Source organism: Wyeomyia smithii, chromosome 3 (genome assembly GCF_029784165.1).
Source record: "Wyeomyia smithii strain HCP4-BCI-WySm-NY-G18 chromosome 3, ASM2978416v1, whole genome shotgun sequence".
Taxonomy (NCBI): Eukaryota; Metazoa; Arthropoda; class Insecta; order Diptera; family Culicidae; genus Wyeomyia; species Wyeomyia smithii.
The window spans coordinates 191,640,356-191,657,423 of record NC_073696.1 but is presented as its reverse complement, the minus strand read 5'-3'; the positions used below and the strand labels follow the sequence as shown (position 1 = coordinate 191,657,423).

The 17,068-nt window shown below is 36.7% G+C and overlaps 1 protein-coding gene and 1 long non-coding RNA gene across 2 annotated transcripts; one reads left to right on the top strand and one right to left on the bottom strand.

Moving 5' to 3' along the window:
- Positions 1–3,731: 3,731 nt before the first annotated feature.
- LOC129733266 (ubiquitin-conjugating enzyme E2 G1) lies at positions 3,732–10,153 on the top strand. The gene is made up of 3 exons (XM_055695010.1): positions 3,732–4,198; positions 6,299–6,401; positions 7,668–10,153. Exons 1-3 carry the CDS (start codon positions 4,153–4,155, stop codon positions 8,020–8,022), a joined length of 504 nt encoding a protein of 167 aa, XP_055550985.1. The 5' UTR covers positions 3,732–4,152; the 3' UTR covers positions 8,023–10,153.
- Positions 10,154–10,475: 322 nt separating this feature from the next.
- On the bottom strand, positions 10,476–16,936 carry LOC129733267 (uncharacterized). The gene is made up of 3 exons (XR_008729447.1): positions 16,579–16,936; positions 11,062–14,643; positions 10,476–10,996 (listed from the first exon to the last, which is right to left on the bottom strand). It is a non-coding gene; the product is annotated as an uncharacterized LOC129733267 (long non-coding RNA).
- Positions 16,937–17,068: the final 132 nt, after the last annotated feature.

Below are 17,068 nucleotides of genomic sequence, written 5' to 3'. Positions count from 1 at the left end.
AGACGAAGCAAATATTTGCTATTTTTGGTACGGATTTTGTTTTGTGCAAATAAAATTCGTACTAAAAATAGCAAATGTTTGCTATTTCTGCTTAAGTCTGCTTTAGTGCCACTCATTGAGGAAAATATTTACTAATTACTGTTTTGTTTGCAATGCTGTTTTTAGCAGGTGGACAAATCATTAGTGGAACACTTATTATAAGTTCTTAACTCGTTTCTGAATAAATTTTTCATTTGTGATCATGAATCGGAAGAAGCTGCTGAACATAACCGACCAAAAATGGTGAAAAGTGATAAAAAGTCGAAGCAACGAGATGCGATGAGAGTTTACAGTTTGGAAGAAACAAAAGTAACTCTACACGGGTTTACACGTTCACTAGTGTGCGTAGGTGAAAAGTCACTTATCTCTATATAGAGATAAGGAACCATTAATTAATGATGTCACGCATTTAGGGGGGGGGGGGGGGGGGGAGGTAAAGGCCTAGAGTTAAAGTTTGGCCGACTGTCACTAAAATTCCAAATCCAACTGTCAAAACTTGTTCCAATCGAACATGAGCAATGGTAAAACCACATACATAAGACATATGTAACACTCAGGAAGAAATCTTCCAAAAAAGTTGGTACAAAATGAACTACTCGAATGGTACCACACCCTGAATAAAATCACTGTTTGAGTTGTTTTTGAAGGCAGTGTACCTGCGCAGCCCTGCATTTGTCTCGTTCCTACTCGAAAAATGCTGCATTGATTTTGTAAATAACTTTTTGACAGTTCCTTATGGGATTTTCTTTGGGGCTCGTTAAGGCCGAGAAAAATAAAATTCATTTGGTTCATTATTTATCGAGCAGTTTAACAGGACGATGTACGGAGTACTATGGGGCAACGTGTACCAGAAAAAAACGCCAGTGTTACGTATGAGAGAACTGTCATTCAAGACATTTCGAGCAGATTTTTATCCTTCATTTAAAAATCAAAGGAAAATGATAAACATTTTTTAAAAATCACGTTTTGTTCAGAAAATTGCACTCTTCCAGCTGATATATAAAAATCAGAAAACCGTTTGAAACTTTAGGCCCCCATTTTCAATCGCAGTAACGGAGTAGAAAATATAACAACGTCGTAACGTAGCCCGGCAACTTCAACAAACAATGGGCGTTTTGTTATTTAAATTTCGCCGTGCGCATGCGCGGATCTTAATAAACAAAGGTGTTTTTTTAAGTTGCTATGTCCGCCATTACCGCTCGTGGAAAGCTGGATTCCTTACGGGATTCTCTGTGAGGCTTGATAAAGCCAAAAAAAAGGAACAGTCGAGGATGGGGTACGGGGTAGTGTGGGACAAGTGTTTTTTGGTATGTTCAGCGGCTTCTCTCTATTATGGTCACAAATGAAAAATTTATTCGAGTATAAAACATATGATAAGTGTTCAACTGAATATTTGTCCATAGACAAAAACCGGCAGGCAGTAAGCTCAAATGGCGACGCATATATGTAACCCGTTTACACTACAGCGGATATCATGTGATCTCGCCTATCCTGACATCAAATGTCATTTACCTAGTTTCCCGTGAAAACTAGATGTATGAATTTTGATATCAAGATACGCGATATCACATGATTTCCACTGTATAGTGTAAAGTCAGTAAAGTCTTTTTTTTACACGATTTTTTTTTTCAAATAACGCGTTTTTTACACGGTTTTCTTTTTGCACGACTTTTCGTCCTCGTGTGAAACGATTACAATAAGCAGATTTTCTTGGATATTTCTTTGGAGAGCTACGCCTGTTTGTCTGTGACTCAACTATTCACCTTGTTATTTTCAGTTTAGCAGCGATTTTTTAAGCTTTCTCGAAAAATAATTTAGTTTAGTTTATACACACTTAATTTATCTCGGCAAACATCCCAACAGCTGATCGAGCTCGGCGAAGTTTTTAACAAATTTCAGCAATATAGAAATCAAAGAAATAGTTATCGGTTTCCGTTATTCTCTACTATTTTTTTTGGAAATAAATATTGAAATTCAGTCCGCAAATATATATTTCGACTGTGACTTACAGTCTTCCTCAGTGCTTATGTGGACTGGTCTAAATTTTCTGAATTTGTCAGCAATATATTTCGACGAACATTCAGCAAATATATCGATATACCGTAAACCAGCATGTATTGACATTTTGTTTGTCGAAGTTCTTGCAAATTCTGCCTTGTAGAGCATTTCGCTGAATGTATCAGCTGTTGAGTTCTCGGCAATAAAATCTAAGTGTGTAGTAAATAAAATATCACCTGGATAATCGTTATTATGTATACTTGAGCATGGTGTGTACAACTTTGACTCTGTACGAAAACTACTTTTGCATAAATTTGTAACAGTTTGTATCTCATGTAACGAAATAAGTCATGTCTCAACGAAAAATTTAGAAAATAAGCGAACTGCTTTTAATGCTTTTAAGCATGTTATTTTCAGAGTCTATGTGTATCCAGCTTTCCACGAGCGGTAATGGCGGATGGATTTGACATTTAATGTAGGTTGTCAAACTATAGTTCATTGGATATTTCCATTGAACTAGTACTAGTTGTATGGATTTGACATATAATAATACTAGTTCAATGGAAAAATCCATTGAACTAGTAGTCATGATGAGTAGAACATGGTGCAACGGTTTGATCAAAAACCAGGCGCGGGGTGAGGAAGGGTTTTTTCACTTCGGAGGGTTGGAGACGAAGCATCACTATGCAACAGCGAATAACTTTTTCGTGTTTGTTGATATATCCTCACTAACTAGGTGATTGAATACCAGAATTCAGGTGTTTTAAGTGGGAAATTGTTTCTTAAATTAATGAATATTGGTAGCAAGGTATGTAGCATTGCCATATTTATAATTTAAATGCATCCAAATGATATATTATGAGATGCGATAATTTTTATGTCCTAGTTGTTTATAAACAAACCTACTCGCTGGCAATTTTTTTTCCAATATGGCCGATTCTGCTTTTGACATATCGTTACACCATGTCTTTATACATCATGCTAGTAGTATGACAACCTCCATTATATGTCAAATTCATCTAACTAGTTTCAGTTCAATGGAAATTTCCAATGAACTAGCAGTTTGACAACCTACATCAAATGTCAAATCCATCCGCCATTACCGCTCGTGGAAAGCTGGATATAGTGTCGCGCGAAGAGAAAATCTATCGTTTCGGCAACACAGTTTTTGTACCGTTTGTTGCCAAGAACTATACAGTTCTGTTTTTCACCATGCATAAGCGAATATCATTTTTTTGAAATTCTTCACAAGGTACACAGTTTTGAAAAATTACACCGGTGATGTTTTGTTAAATTTAAGTGAACCAGTGTACAGGTTTAATGTTGGATTAAAATGTGTAAGTAAAACATCGGAAAAACACATATTCTTTTTACGCTCAATTACAACACTTTTCATCCACTCCTAACATTATCACCTTGTTTATTTACATTGCTCGATTGGTACCCTCGTTTGACACTGATTTGGTTCCTTTGGTTTCATCTTTGCGGGACTCTTATTACAAACATAGACTCTGGTTATTTTAACATATTCTATCGTAACGTGTAGTTCCTATCGAAAGTACGTTTGACATTCGAAATGTCAAGCACTTCTCGAGCGGCTAGCCGGTATCCGAAAACGGAAGTTTAAACTACAGGGCAACCAACTGTACCATTAGATAATACATACACACACACATTTGCAAAATCATTACCACAGTCGATGCTTTCCTTCTTCGTTCAACAGCATCGTCGTCTATTCGTTCGTTCGTTTCATTTCGTTTGCCTGTTCAAAGGCAGCCATCGAAAGTTTTCGCAATAAATTTGTTCTAACCTTGATGAAAAAATAACCGATTTAACGACTTTGGTGGTACATTTTTCCGGAAACTATATTCTGTGTAAAATTAAAGTGTTCCTTCGGTGATTTAGCAATCCCTCTAGTTCTAGTGTGGTTAATGCAGCTGTATTGATCCGGGTGCTATAGGAGGCGTATTTTTCAGCTCAGTGAAATCCATCTGTGCGGTTGTGCTCTGTTAGTGGTTTGGGAAAAAAGAACAAAAAAGTCGCCCATTCGACATTTTGGTCCAGTGTGTTATTTCCTTTAGAAAAAAGTATACCGAAAAACGTTTCAGCTTATAAATGTCAGAACCTCAGTCCTCACTTCTGCTGAAAAAACAGTTGGCAGGTAGGTGTATAAGCAAATTTTCGGGTAATTTGCGGAATATTTTTTTCAAGATTGTCTGGATGATCCCTTGGGGTACGACAGACAACGGGAAAGAAGAAGGTAGAAATTAAACCGTCTGGCTCTTTTTGAACATTTTCTCCTGCATTTTTTTCGGTTTGTGGTATATTCTTTGCCCCATCTTGTATCGGGCGGTGACTATAAATAGCTACGTTTTTTGACAGTTCGTTCCGCTTTCATTTGGTCGGGATCATTGGGAGGGTTGGGATACAGCTGGGTTCGGTGTCCTCGAAAGGTTATCCAACCAATCTACGCATAGGCCATTTGTTCTGCAGCTGTACCGACTGATACGCACAAAGAGTGGTCAATTAATTTCTCATTCCATTACCTTTTTCTCTCATTTGTCTGTGCATCTGTGAATCGTATCCAGAAGAATGTAGGTACATTCGAGAACAAAAAAAAAGCAGGAGTGGTAAAGAGAAAGAAACCAAGAGAATCAGGCTCGGAACAAAGGTAGAAAAAAATCAATAAGCTTTATCTTAAGACAGATAAACAATCGAAAATTGAGATGCTTGATGTCTGATAATTTTGAATTCGTATAAATTGAACTTATTAAAACTTGTTCAAAGTTATGTTTATTTGATTTTTTTTTCAAATTTCGCTATAAAAGTTACTCATGGTGTTTTACATATTACCCGGAAACCCCGTAAAATTTGAAGGGGAGGTCAATGACTTGCATGTTATCTCGGAAAAGTTCGTCGTTATTTCAACAAAACTTCTGTCAGCTTAGAAAATCAATTACCAAAAAAAAAAAAAATATTTGTTCTTAAAAATTTCACCAGCGAATGTTGTGACTGTGGATAGAGTATGAAGGGCATATAACTGATCTTATAGTTTAACATGTGCAGTGGAAAATTTAACAAACATCTATGTATAAGTGACAATAAGCTGGCAGTTATAGCTATAGTATTTCTATAGCCATACAGCAATTAAAAATATTTTTATCATTATTTCCCTGTTTTTTTTTGAGAAAAACTGCACCCATTGGGATACATATTTTGGTTAATTCTTCAATTTTTGCTTTTTTCGCACATAAAGGATTATGCATCTTCTATGAAAGAAATAAATTAGAGTTTCGCTGGCTGAAGCTTCGTTTTCTTATTGAAGCTAGGACTCTATATGCAGCATCGCAGATAGTTAGAGTCAGTGGATAATAATCAAAAAATGTTTCTGTCATTCTATGAAACAATGAAAAAAATTTTTTCTGCATCAAAGTTACGAGGACTGTGTGGAAATGTTTAAACCGCAACATAATAAAACAGATGCAAAAATACAATAACAGCAACAATTGCATGCAACGATTGTGCTTTTGTGATTTTTTGACGAGCAGCTCGTCTCACTTCAAAGACAAGGGCAACTCAAGTCGACTCGTCTTCTGTAATAGGCCCCATAATTGTATCGAACAGAAATTATGTTGAATAATTTTCTTCCAGTTTTCAACTCTGAACGTACCTGCCACTTGATATCGTATTATAAAATAAAGCAGACAACTTCACATAAACTTTGTTAGCTTTTCAATATTAAACTGCTACTTCGTGATGCAGAATCGTTTCTAAAAGCCCAAATACACAAACGGCGTAACGACACCTTCTCCATACAAATTATAAAGCGTGATCGCGCCTTCCTTTGGGATGCCTTCTCACCAGAACCTTCCATTTTCGCCTTCTGACAAAGAACGGACGCCTACCGACAACATAATACGTTATTTGTACCTTTTCGTTTCGTGACATGCTTAACTGTAAATTCGTTTAATCAAGAAGCTTTATGAAATAATTGTCTAGAAAATTTTCACGAGTTAAGTTTTGAATTTAATGTCATCGAAATGCAATTGGTCTCGAAGTACGATTCTGGCTTGGCAAACCAGTTGTAGTATGTATAAGCCTGTAGAGGCATTACTGTGACAGCGCTGCGAAGCATGCCTCTATTAAACAGGATGTCAAGCTCAGACGATGGAATGTAGTATCTAGGATTTGTTTTGTTTTCGGAGATAATTGAATTTATTAAGCGATATTTATACCATTTTTTTAACTATCTCATTTTCAGAATTAAGTAAAAACCCCGTGGAAGGATTTTCGGCTGGCTTGATTGATGATAATGATATCTTTAGGTGGGAAGTACTTATCATTGGACCTCCAGATACGCTCTAGTAAGTATTGTTGGTCATCTTTCATAGACTAACATTAGATCCAGTTAACGTAAGTTACTCTCTGTAAAGGCCTAAACACAATGGATACGTTGCGGCTGCGGTTGCGGCAATTTGACAGTTAATACATTTACATACATTTTCTGTCAAATTAACGTCAAAGCAATGCTAACGTCCAAGTATAGATGACAGTTCTAAAAGGTATGCTATTCACGTCGATGCATAAGTATTAGTGATCGTTATGAACTTTTTCCAATTTTGTATGAAATTTGAAATGATTTTGCATTTTAAACTAAACTTATAAAACATACTTTCCTGAAAAGCTATAGAAATGATGTTGAAACCTGTTTTATTTGTGGGAAATACATAAACATGCTGCGATTTAGGTAAAATATGCTGTTTTTCATCAATTTGCCGGTAACCTTTTTGCACTTTTCGTTTTTTATTGTGGTCTAATAGCGCTTCTAAATAGAGTCGCTTATGTTTCATACAGTAACAAAAGTCATGAGCTATGAAAATGACTAAGATTATGCTCCAACTATTAGAAATATAGCATTTTTATATATTTTATTTCGACATATTGTCGCAATTTTTCACACTAAATCTAAATTAATATCAATTTCTAGTGTGTTTCAACTGGACTCTCCAACCAAAAAAATCAGATATAAAACAATATAAAACGAGAAATTTCCAAAAATGTTCTGAATTCCAAACAAAACGCGAAATTTTTCATAACGAGATTTGTTTGTGTGCGTGGATAGACAAAAATGTAGCATACCTTGTAGAACTGTCATCATACTTGGCGCAAACGTATCCATTGTGTTTGGGCCTTGACAGTATGAAAATTCTCTTTCGCTGACGATTACATAAACTTGAGGTTCCCAGAACTTTTGCTCGGCGGAACCCTTTTTCAAGCCATAAGATTTCCGAATTTTAGTTGGAAAAAGTGTTCCGCCGAGTGGAAGTTGATCAGGCAATATAACAGACAACAAATCTGTCTTTTTAGTTTATTTTTGCAAAAGCTTTACGGAGCACAATGTGCTCCGTGGGGCACGATCTGGGGATCCCTGATCTGAACAAATGCGAATTCTTGGAAGGGTATTGCGTAACCGCAACGTTATAGAGTTCACTTTGATAAGTACAAATCTTAGCAGAGCTAGGCCATTCGAGGTCAAAAAATGTTATCGAAAAATGTCCGTAATAGTTTAACACAATGTAATCACGGTGTGCATCAAAGCCATTCAATTATTTTCTTCGTTTCCTTTGCAGCGAGGGTGGTTTCTTCAAAGCACACCTGCACTTTCCGAAGGAGTATCCCCTGCGGCCGCCACGTATGAAATTCGTCACAGAAATCTGGCACCCGAATATCGACCGCAACGGAGACGTATGCATTAGTATTCTGCATGAACCGGGCGATGACAAGTGGGGTTATGAGAAAGCGTCCGAACGTTGGCTACCGGTGCATACCGTGGAAACGATCCTGATATCGGTGATCTCTATGCTAGCCGATCCAAACGACGAATCGCCGGCAAACGTGGATGCCGCCAAGGAATGGCGGGAAGCGTATCCAGAGTTCAAACGAAAAGTGGCACGATGTGTACGGAAGAGTCAAGAGGATTGTTAGTAGGATTTTTTAATAATCTTATATTTATTAATTAATTAATTATTACTATAATAATGAGAAAGGAAAAAATTATGATGAGGAAAGCGAATGATAATAACGATGCTGATAATTGGTTTTCCCTCTCACCCGAGCGAAGAAAATAGGATGGTTGTACGCAAAAGCCAGGCAAAATGATGACGCTGCGATATGTCGTTCGTGTCGCAAATTCCAATTTTTAAAAATTGTGTTTTCAAATTTTTGAGCTTAGATGGTTTTCACATATATTTTATACCGAACTAAATAGGAACATTCGAATCGATTGTGTAGAACATTATTGTGAATTTTTCACTTGTAATCTTGAACGATAGTTTCAGTTCAGTGTGTGTCACCTGCAAATAAACGTAAAATAGAAAGCATGATCTGTTTCTTTCCTAGAGGCAGCTACAACAATTTTCGTAGGGTAGGGAACATATTCTAAGCAGCTTTAGGAACCGCCTGTGTATTCAGACGAAATACTTGAAATGTGTTGGGTGAAACTCAAACAGTAGTATATCAATCTGTTCTCTATCGTTTTCTCTGTCAGAACATGTTTTCAGATTGTAAAATTATTTTAGCAAACTTTAACAATCATCAATCAAAGTTACCAATCGAGGGACACTATTCCAATCACCCCGAACCTATTTTAAGCAGTTTCCATCTGTTTTGCAGGCGTTTTTTTCAGCACCCGAAATGGCTCCTGAATGGCTGCAATATAGGTCGATTTGTTTCAATTGCAATTGTTCACAGATTTCTTTGTGATTAATGGTATTTAATATATTCGTAAGACAGCTAGACAATCAAAGTTTTCGTTTCCATCATTGAAATTGTCGATATTGATCAAAATGCAGGAGTTTGAGGCCTGTTTTCTTCGACTGATTAAAATAGGCGCTACTGCTTAAGCCGTTCCCTACCCTATATCGATTGGTAAACAATATAAATTGCGCAAACTGGTTGCTTTTCGAATTGTTTACATTTCTTAAGTTATCGAAAGAATGTACCTAGCAGGTGATGTCAATTTTGCAATGTATTGTTTCTAATATATATGTTATTTAGGCGAAGGAACGATGACAGCCGATATGAAACAAAAAAGATGACCGTCAAAATAATTCACTCAGGAACTAAACAGCACTTGATTCTCCTGTTGAAACGAAATTCTTTGTTTCAGTTGTGTAATGCGTGTCTTTTAATAATGACACAGCAGAAAACTATAAAAATAACTCAGCCAAATAAATACGGAATCATGATGCGATTGCTTATTTGCATCCACAGCTTTCAAGGTGGCATAAACAGTACAGTTGAAATTAATACTAACCATAAGTTAAATTAATTTCCCCTCAACAACCCTCGAATTTCTCTTTCTGTGTTCTTTTAATATGCTGATCTACATTCAAATTACGGTAAAATCTGTAACTTTTGTGTGATACTTTTGTTTCCTATCGTGATAAAAACTGTCCAGATTCAGAATAACTACTGAACATCTGAGCATGTATATAATAAAGTTTCCGCAATCAGGCAAGCGAAGCAACCAAACCAAACTGATTTAGTAAAAACTTTCGTCGTAAATCTTTTGGAATCATGCAGGAATTTCGAAATAGCTTGTTTACAAACTAATTCATACAATCCACCAACTCATTCGTCATTTTTAAAGGCATGGCACTTATTTTCCTCGTTCAATAAAACACAAACTTATACCATTAAGTCAACATGTATAAAGAATGTATGATGATTTAAAAAGATATATTCTATTCTACACAATAAGGAAGTTCCACGTGTCTCCTAGTTTGGCCTGATTCAATGAATTCAACGGGACTTCCAAATGTTGTATGTTTTCAATTTTCACTCGCTAAAACGCCGCAGAGCCATGTAATCCTATTACGAGATAAACAAATCACTATATTGGCAGTTGAGGACTTACTTTAAGTAAAGCAATCAACGTACTGCTGCTGAATATCTAAAGACTTGACGGACCGGATGATTGGGATGAACAATCAAGGTGTAATAATAGAAAACAGTTTATTGCGATAGACGCGTAAAATAAAGCAAAAAACACATAAACACATAGCATACGTATGAACAGTAAAGAATAAACAAAAGCCTAAGCAAATTTCAACTAGATTCATGTTTTATATGCCAGATCCGAAATCACTCGTCTGCAGTTAACTCTTAATAGGTTACCTTTGATTATGCTACTCCAATATTAGGTTTTACCTTCTGGGATTTTTTTATCATTTTATAATCGTCAGGCATGCAGATCTCCAAGATTTTCTCAAATATTAATACCCAAGAGACAGCAGCATCAATCATTATTCAATATAAAGGTTTATTATTCATAGGTACTGTTAGTGCTCTAATGGGATCAAATAAAAACGATAAAGCTTGAAAAAGTATTAGTAGTTAGTAAGCATTTCTTTCCACCTAAATAATGAACCACCTCATTGAATACAAAAAATCTTTTTTCGATCAAATTGCAATAGTGTTCTTCAATGCGGAAGCAAAATCAAATAAGTGAATGATTCTGTCGAAGTTTCGATACGAGCCCGCAGTCTACTAGCACTAGTGGTAGAATTTCATCGTTCAAGGGTAGGCGAGTTGGAAGAGTTACTGACAGCACAAGCACATGTTATATTTGTGGAACTGAAAACCACAATGTCAGCAGATTTTCCTTGACGATAGTGTTGTGGTAGCAAGTCTACAAGAACCGAGAATGACGACCACATCATATTTGTGGTTCAATGTAATCAAGCAAACAATTAGTTCCGTAGGTTGCTCCTAATCCTTGAGATTCTATTTTAATCACTGCCGAAAATACTCTTCATTACCCTAGGTAACAAGAACGGAGAACAGTCCTTGTGGTTCAGCAAGACTTGATGCCAAAATCCAAATTTTAACGAATATCTGACAACTCAAGGATCGTATTCCCACCATTTTTTGGAGAGCCACTTATAATTATTTCCATCTACGATTTGTACAGGTAAGATGTAAAACATTTAAATAAAATGTTCATACTTAATGTATACTTACCTTACCAATCAGCTCCAGGCCGTAGTGTCCCTTGTTGTTCGAAGAAGTCGTCTCCAATCAATTCGATCCATGGCTGCAGCCAGTGCTTTTCAAAGGATCGCAAGTTGACTGTTAAAACACGAATGCGAACGCCTTCCGCAGTCAACTTGACTGCTCGATACAGTCGAGCGATCGCCCAGAGAAAAAACAGTCAAAGTAAAGTTGATCGTTTTTTTAGTTTCTAGGTGGCGGTCATTCGCTATGGCAGCGCTCGTTAATTACGTTCACTCTCCGATTATGTGTACGTGCAAGACACGAAGTGAATGAGGGCGGCTGGTATCATTCTTACCGTTTCGTTTTGCGTTTGTTTTCGTATTTGTTTTTGTATGTCTGATTGGATTGGAATAGAACTTTGAAATTTGTGTAACATATGACTAATGCATAAATCGGTACTTAGGGTAGAGCGGGAAAAGTTGGCCATTTTTGGTAAAAATGTTCCATTACTTTATACCGGTAATACAGTCATACCGCGATATAAGGCAACTTTATTTTCATTACCGCTACGTTATATCGAAGCAATTTTTTTTTAAATTCATGCAAGAATGTTAATGATTACTCAAAGACGCGCGAAAACCTATTTTCCATCACCTATCAGTAATTTTAAACCATTCTTAAGCCCATTTAGGACAATTTTTCAGCAAGCAAAAAAAAAAAGTTTTTTAATTGATGCAAGACTGTTGAAATGCAAAAATGCGCGGAAACCTATTTCCCATCACCTACCAGTAATTTGAAACCTTTCTTATGCTTTTCTTTAGAGAAAATTTCAACGAACAAAAAAAAAAGTTGATGCAAGACTGTAAATTGTTACTGAAGGATGCGTGAAAACCTAATCCCATCACCCATTAGTATTTCAAAACCTTTCTTATGCCCATTTGGACTTTCGCATTGGTTTCATTGGTTTCAAAACTTACTACATATTTTCGAAGCAATTTATACCCCAAAAACAGTTGCTATATCATTTATATTCAATATAAATACATCTTAAAAAGTTACGTTATATCTAGGTAAAAGTTACGTTATACCAAGTTACGTTGAATCGAGGTTGCCTTCTACCCAGGTATGGCTGTATTATGCGAAAATATGAACTACATTAAACAGCTCGCAATTTTGCGGATTCACTAAAGTTTCTTTTTTTTACGAGGAGACACGTAGCGCGGAAAAAATCCGCGTGAAAAACGCGTAAGTTCCAAAATCCGGGTAAATAATGGCGTTAATTGTAAGATCTGCGTAAAACTTCACGTGAATTCCGAAGTCTGAGTAAATAAACTGGTGATTTCCAAAATTCGCGTAAAAGAACGAGAAATTTCTGAAAACCGCGTTAATTCCGAAATCCGAGTAGAAACCGCGTGGATTATTACCGACATTCGGGTAAAAACAACCGTGAAAACTCTGAAATCGTAAATTGGGGTAAAAAAAAAAACGTGTAAATTCCGAAATCCGCGTTAAAAACGCGTAAATTCTGAAATTTGCATAAAAAAACAGCGTAAGTTGTGAAATCTGCGTAAATTCCGTAATACGCGTTAAAAGGCTTCAGTGTATTTTATCTTTTTTGAGCGGTTGACAGATTGGCCAATTAGCTCCTCAGGTAGGGTAGCAGTTGATCAGCGAGTGGGGTAAAGTGACAACTTTTATTTCGAAAGGACAATTCAGTTTTCCTCCACCAATGCATTAACGGCAGTCTGTAGCATTTAGGCGGAAGTCAAATCGTTTTCAGTTTTTCGCTTAGACGTTCGCAAAAGCTACTCATTATTGGATGAAAAAGTGTCTCCCTTGCTTGACGAAAAGTTCACTAAGGTCGCCTTTTTTTACAGTTTTTTGCGCAGCTTTTTTTATGTGGTAATTTTTACGCGGATTCCGGAAATTACGCGGTTTTTTAAGCAGATTCCGGAATTTACGCGGTTTTTTTTTCTTACGCGGATTCCGTATTTTTTAATTTCGGAATCCGGAATTCACGCGTTTTTTCACGTAGATTCAGGAATTTACGCGATTATTTTTTACGCGGTTTCCTTTTACGCGGCACGTATCCCTCGCGTAAAAAGCGACTTTGGTGTATACGTTGAAATTACATTGATGGTTTGAATGGACTCTTGATCAAAGAAAACATGTGTTAAATTGAAAACTCGAACCGAATTCCGCAATTCTGAAGTTTTTATGGTTTTCTGATTGTTATAGATCAGCTGAAAGAGAGTAATTTTCTGAGCAAAATGTGGTTTTGAGAAATCTTAATCGTTGTCCTTCGTATTTTTAATTGAATTCTTGCTCAAACCTGCTCAAAATCTGTTAATGAGCGAATTGTCATTTGAAAACGGGTGTTTATTATTCTTTATTTATAAACCGACGGACAACGATAAACATTTTTTTAAATCACAATTTGCACAACTGCACTTTGTTTTGTCATTTAGTTTCTTTGCTTATCTGATTATATCACCCATATAACACAATTTTTTCATATAAATGATATGTGAAAATAAAACACAGTTTTTTCGATGCGTTGGTTTGATGTAATCCTCATTGACCAACTAACCCCGTAACCAACTAGCCCTGTTCTACCCTATCTTCTTTCCCGCCGATGTTGTGAGAAAAACTATCTTACTCATAAAGCCATTACCACGTGGCTTGAATGACGACTATATTGAATATCACTCACAAACTCTACTGCTAAGCGATATTCGACGCAGATGATTGAAGTAAGCGTTGGTTAATTCATTACGAATGAGGTCCCGGTTAGTAAAAATTGGCACTGTAGGTGCAACAGTATACCACCAGCACATGAGCCTCAAACGTAAGAATGCTTCAAACTGATTGACTGTTTTTTCGGTCGATCATGAACGCAAACGAAAAATGGCACGTGACTGCCGACAGAAGATTGTACGGCGGACTTGAACGCCGAAGCGGCGGTCCTTTTGCGGAAAGCAACGTTGCACGCAGCTCGTTTCCTATTCGCTCTGCTTTCAACCGTCCGTTGAAATTGAACGTGCTGCAGGTACAAGTTGAAATTGAGCGAAGGATCGCACAAAAAGGAAAGCTTGTAACTGACCGAGAAAACGTTCAAGCGTCTTTATAGAAAAGGATTTTTCAAAGCCCTGGCTGCAGCTCGCCTGTCGTTTCCACATGATCGAGCAACTTTGCTCGCTTCGTTCCAGTTTCGAGAACCATTTTCACCTGGCTTTCGTCAGACATCCTTCAGACATGCCCAGCCCAGGACAGTCTCCCGATTTTCGCCATTTATACGATAAGTGTTTCTCTTAGTTAGCAGCTGATGCAACTCGTGGTTCATCAGCCTCTGTCATGATCCATCTTCCATCTTTTTCATCCGCCACAGATGGTACGCAGTACTTTCCGTTCGAAAACTCCAAAGGCGCGTTGGTCCTCCACGAGCATTTACCAGGTCTCGTGGCCTTAGAGGATTATCGGTCTGATCAGTGTTTTGTGTGCTTTAAAGTTCGATTTAGCAAATATGAATCTGTGAAAGGGCTCAAATCCCATCAGAACCTGCAGAGTTGCTTGAGATAAAGGATAGATTTGGTCCAGGGTAGCGAAAACCTGTAAAATTAGGGAATGTCTTGTTATATGTTATATTGTTATATTTCAAGGAATATCAGGTAAAATCAGGAAATTTAATTTTAAAAACTTTTTCACAATCCTGTATATAATCATTCAATGATAAGAATGGGGGAGATATACTTTTCTAGTATCAGTTAATCTGTTTAAGGAATATGTTATACATAACGCTATACATTATTTAAAGTTTTGGTGTCGACTTGGTGATTCCTCCACTTATTAGGTACTATGTGTAATATAGGTGCTTATTACGGGAGTCACTTCACGGTGAAATATATTTCACTTTCACGCTCACTTCACTTTTTGAGACCTATTCCCGATTCCACCTCAAGTGAGGTGACAAAAATCACCTCCGTGAAGTGAGATTGACAGTGAAGTGAAAAAGAGAATAGGACAAGTGAAATGTGCGAGATTCCCAGCTCCCGGAAAGTCGATTGAGCTGAAATTTTGTATGAGGACATTTTTCGACAAGAGGAAACTTTTGAGCCCTACCGCTACACGAAATTCGAAGGTAAATTTTTCCCTTGCGTTCCATTGGCCGCAGCTTAAAAAATTGTAACTCCCAGGGAGTCGATTTTTTTCAAAGAAAAAAAATATTGTTACTGGAAAATAAATCCCATATATATATATATATTATCACAAGATTACAAATCAATCGATTTTTAAACTTCCCTATCTTCGTGAAATCATTTCACCGTTCAAAATGGTCGTGAAATAATTCCACGCGAAACGTCGCTTTCTCCGTTTCCACTTCACTCATATGACACTCATAATAACCCAGATTTCACGGCAGATGTCACCTAGCGACGTTTTTCTCACTTACGTGAGTCCCGTAATACGACTTTATTCACTTCACTCTGATTTCACCGTGAAGCAGTGATACCAAATGTGCAGATTTGTCTGCAAAACGCAGATTTTTGGAGTCCGTGTGCAGATATTTTTCTATTTGCAGTTTTTCCACGGTTTCTGCAGATTTTTGTAAGAGTCTAATATTTGCGCAGATTTTCTTGAAATGTGTGCAGATTTTTACAGACTTTGGCCTGCGCGAGCGAAATTTTTTCGGATCACGGATAGATTTTTTTCAGATTTCGAGTACATTTTTCCGGTTTTTCGAGCAGTTGCAGACATCTTTAAAAAACATCTGGCATCTCTGCCGTGAAGTGACTCCCGTAATAAGCACCATAGTAAATTTTGAGTTTTTTTTATTGAAAAACCAATAAATAATAAATTTTTAAAAGAGTTTTTTTCTCTCTTAAGAGTTGTAAAACTTTTTTTTCAAAGCAAAATATAGTTGATAATGTTTTTATTTTCTACAATGGAAAGGACTAAGAAAAAAAAAAGAGTATTGAAGTTAGTTAGTTTTTGTTGCCTTATAAGCTGCAAAGCATCTCTTTCCTACATCATTTTCCAGAAACGATAAATTTGAGACGATTTAGACGGCTACCTTAAAGTACAGGAATTATATTGGATAAGATAGGTTTTATTAAAGCAGTGGACGGAATGAGCTTGTTTACGAGAAAACTCATTTAAGTCTCTGAAAAAAAGTTAGTGGATAGGTACACCAAAATGCACAGGAATGGTTGAATAGCTATGATCTTTAATTTTTTCCGGTTTGAGTTTTTGGAGTGCACCTGTGTTGACCAGTGTTATCAACATTTTTTCGTCATCATGTTATAAAAGTAGTACGCAGAAGATTCAATACTGTATCACAGTTGGTGTTCGTAGAAATGACCGTAAACATTCTAGACTATGCTCAAATATGCATGACTATTTTCATCTTCGAATATCCGTCTTGGTGTTGCTGTAGCAACTATACAATTGTTGTCGAAAATGGCAGAAAATACCATGACATTTTTTTATGTGTAGAGAAGCAGTGTGAGAGATATTTCCCAATAAACACTAAGATTTTATACATACCTACTTCTTATTTTATTAGACTAGTATACACATGATGAGAATGGAGAATACCTCAAAATTTATTATATTTTTTATAACGTTCAGAATTCTTCGGACGTAGCAACAGCAAAACAGTTCATTGATAGTAATATGTGTATCTAAATCCTTGTCATAAATGTTTACAGAGATTATCGTTAGGAAACATTTGGCCAATGTTTTACAAAACTCATTAGAACACTGTCGATTGGACGTTGTTGTGCAAATAAACTAAACTACTCCCGAACACTTGTTGCATCGTCAAGCCCATAGAATGTGAGGCAGACGGGCATCCATTTTCCTATATGGCGTGGCCGCATGGTTATTAGCTTCAGAAAAGTTTCTCTTCTCGTACCAAGCGTCGACGACGTTGTCCAGAGAGTGAACAGCGTGTGATAATGAGAAAGCTTTCTCAGCTTTAAATCGACTCTCACACCAGTCGCCGGTAAGGTAGTAGAATATCTACAGTAGGGAG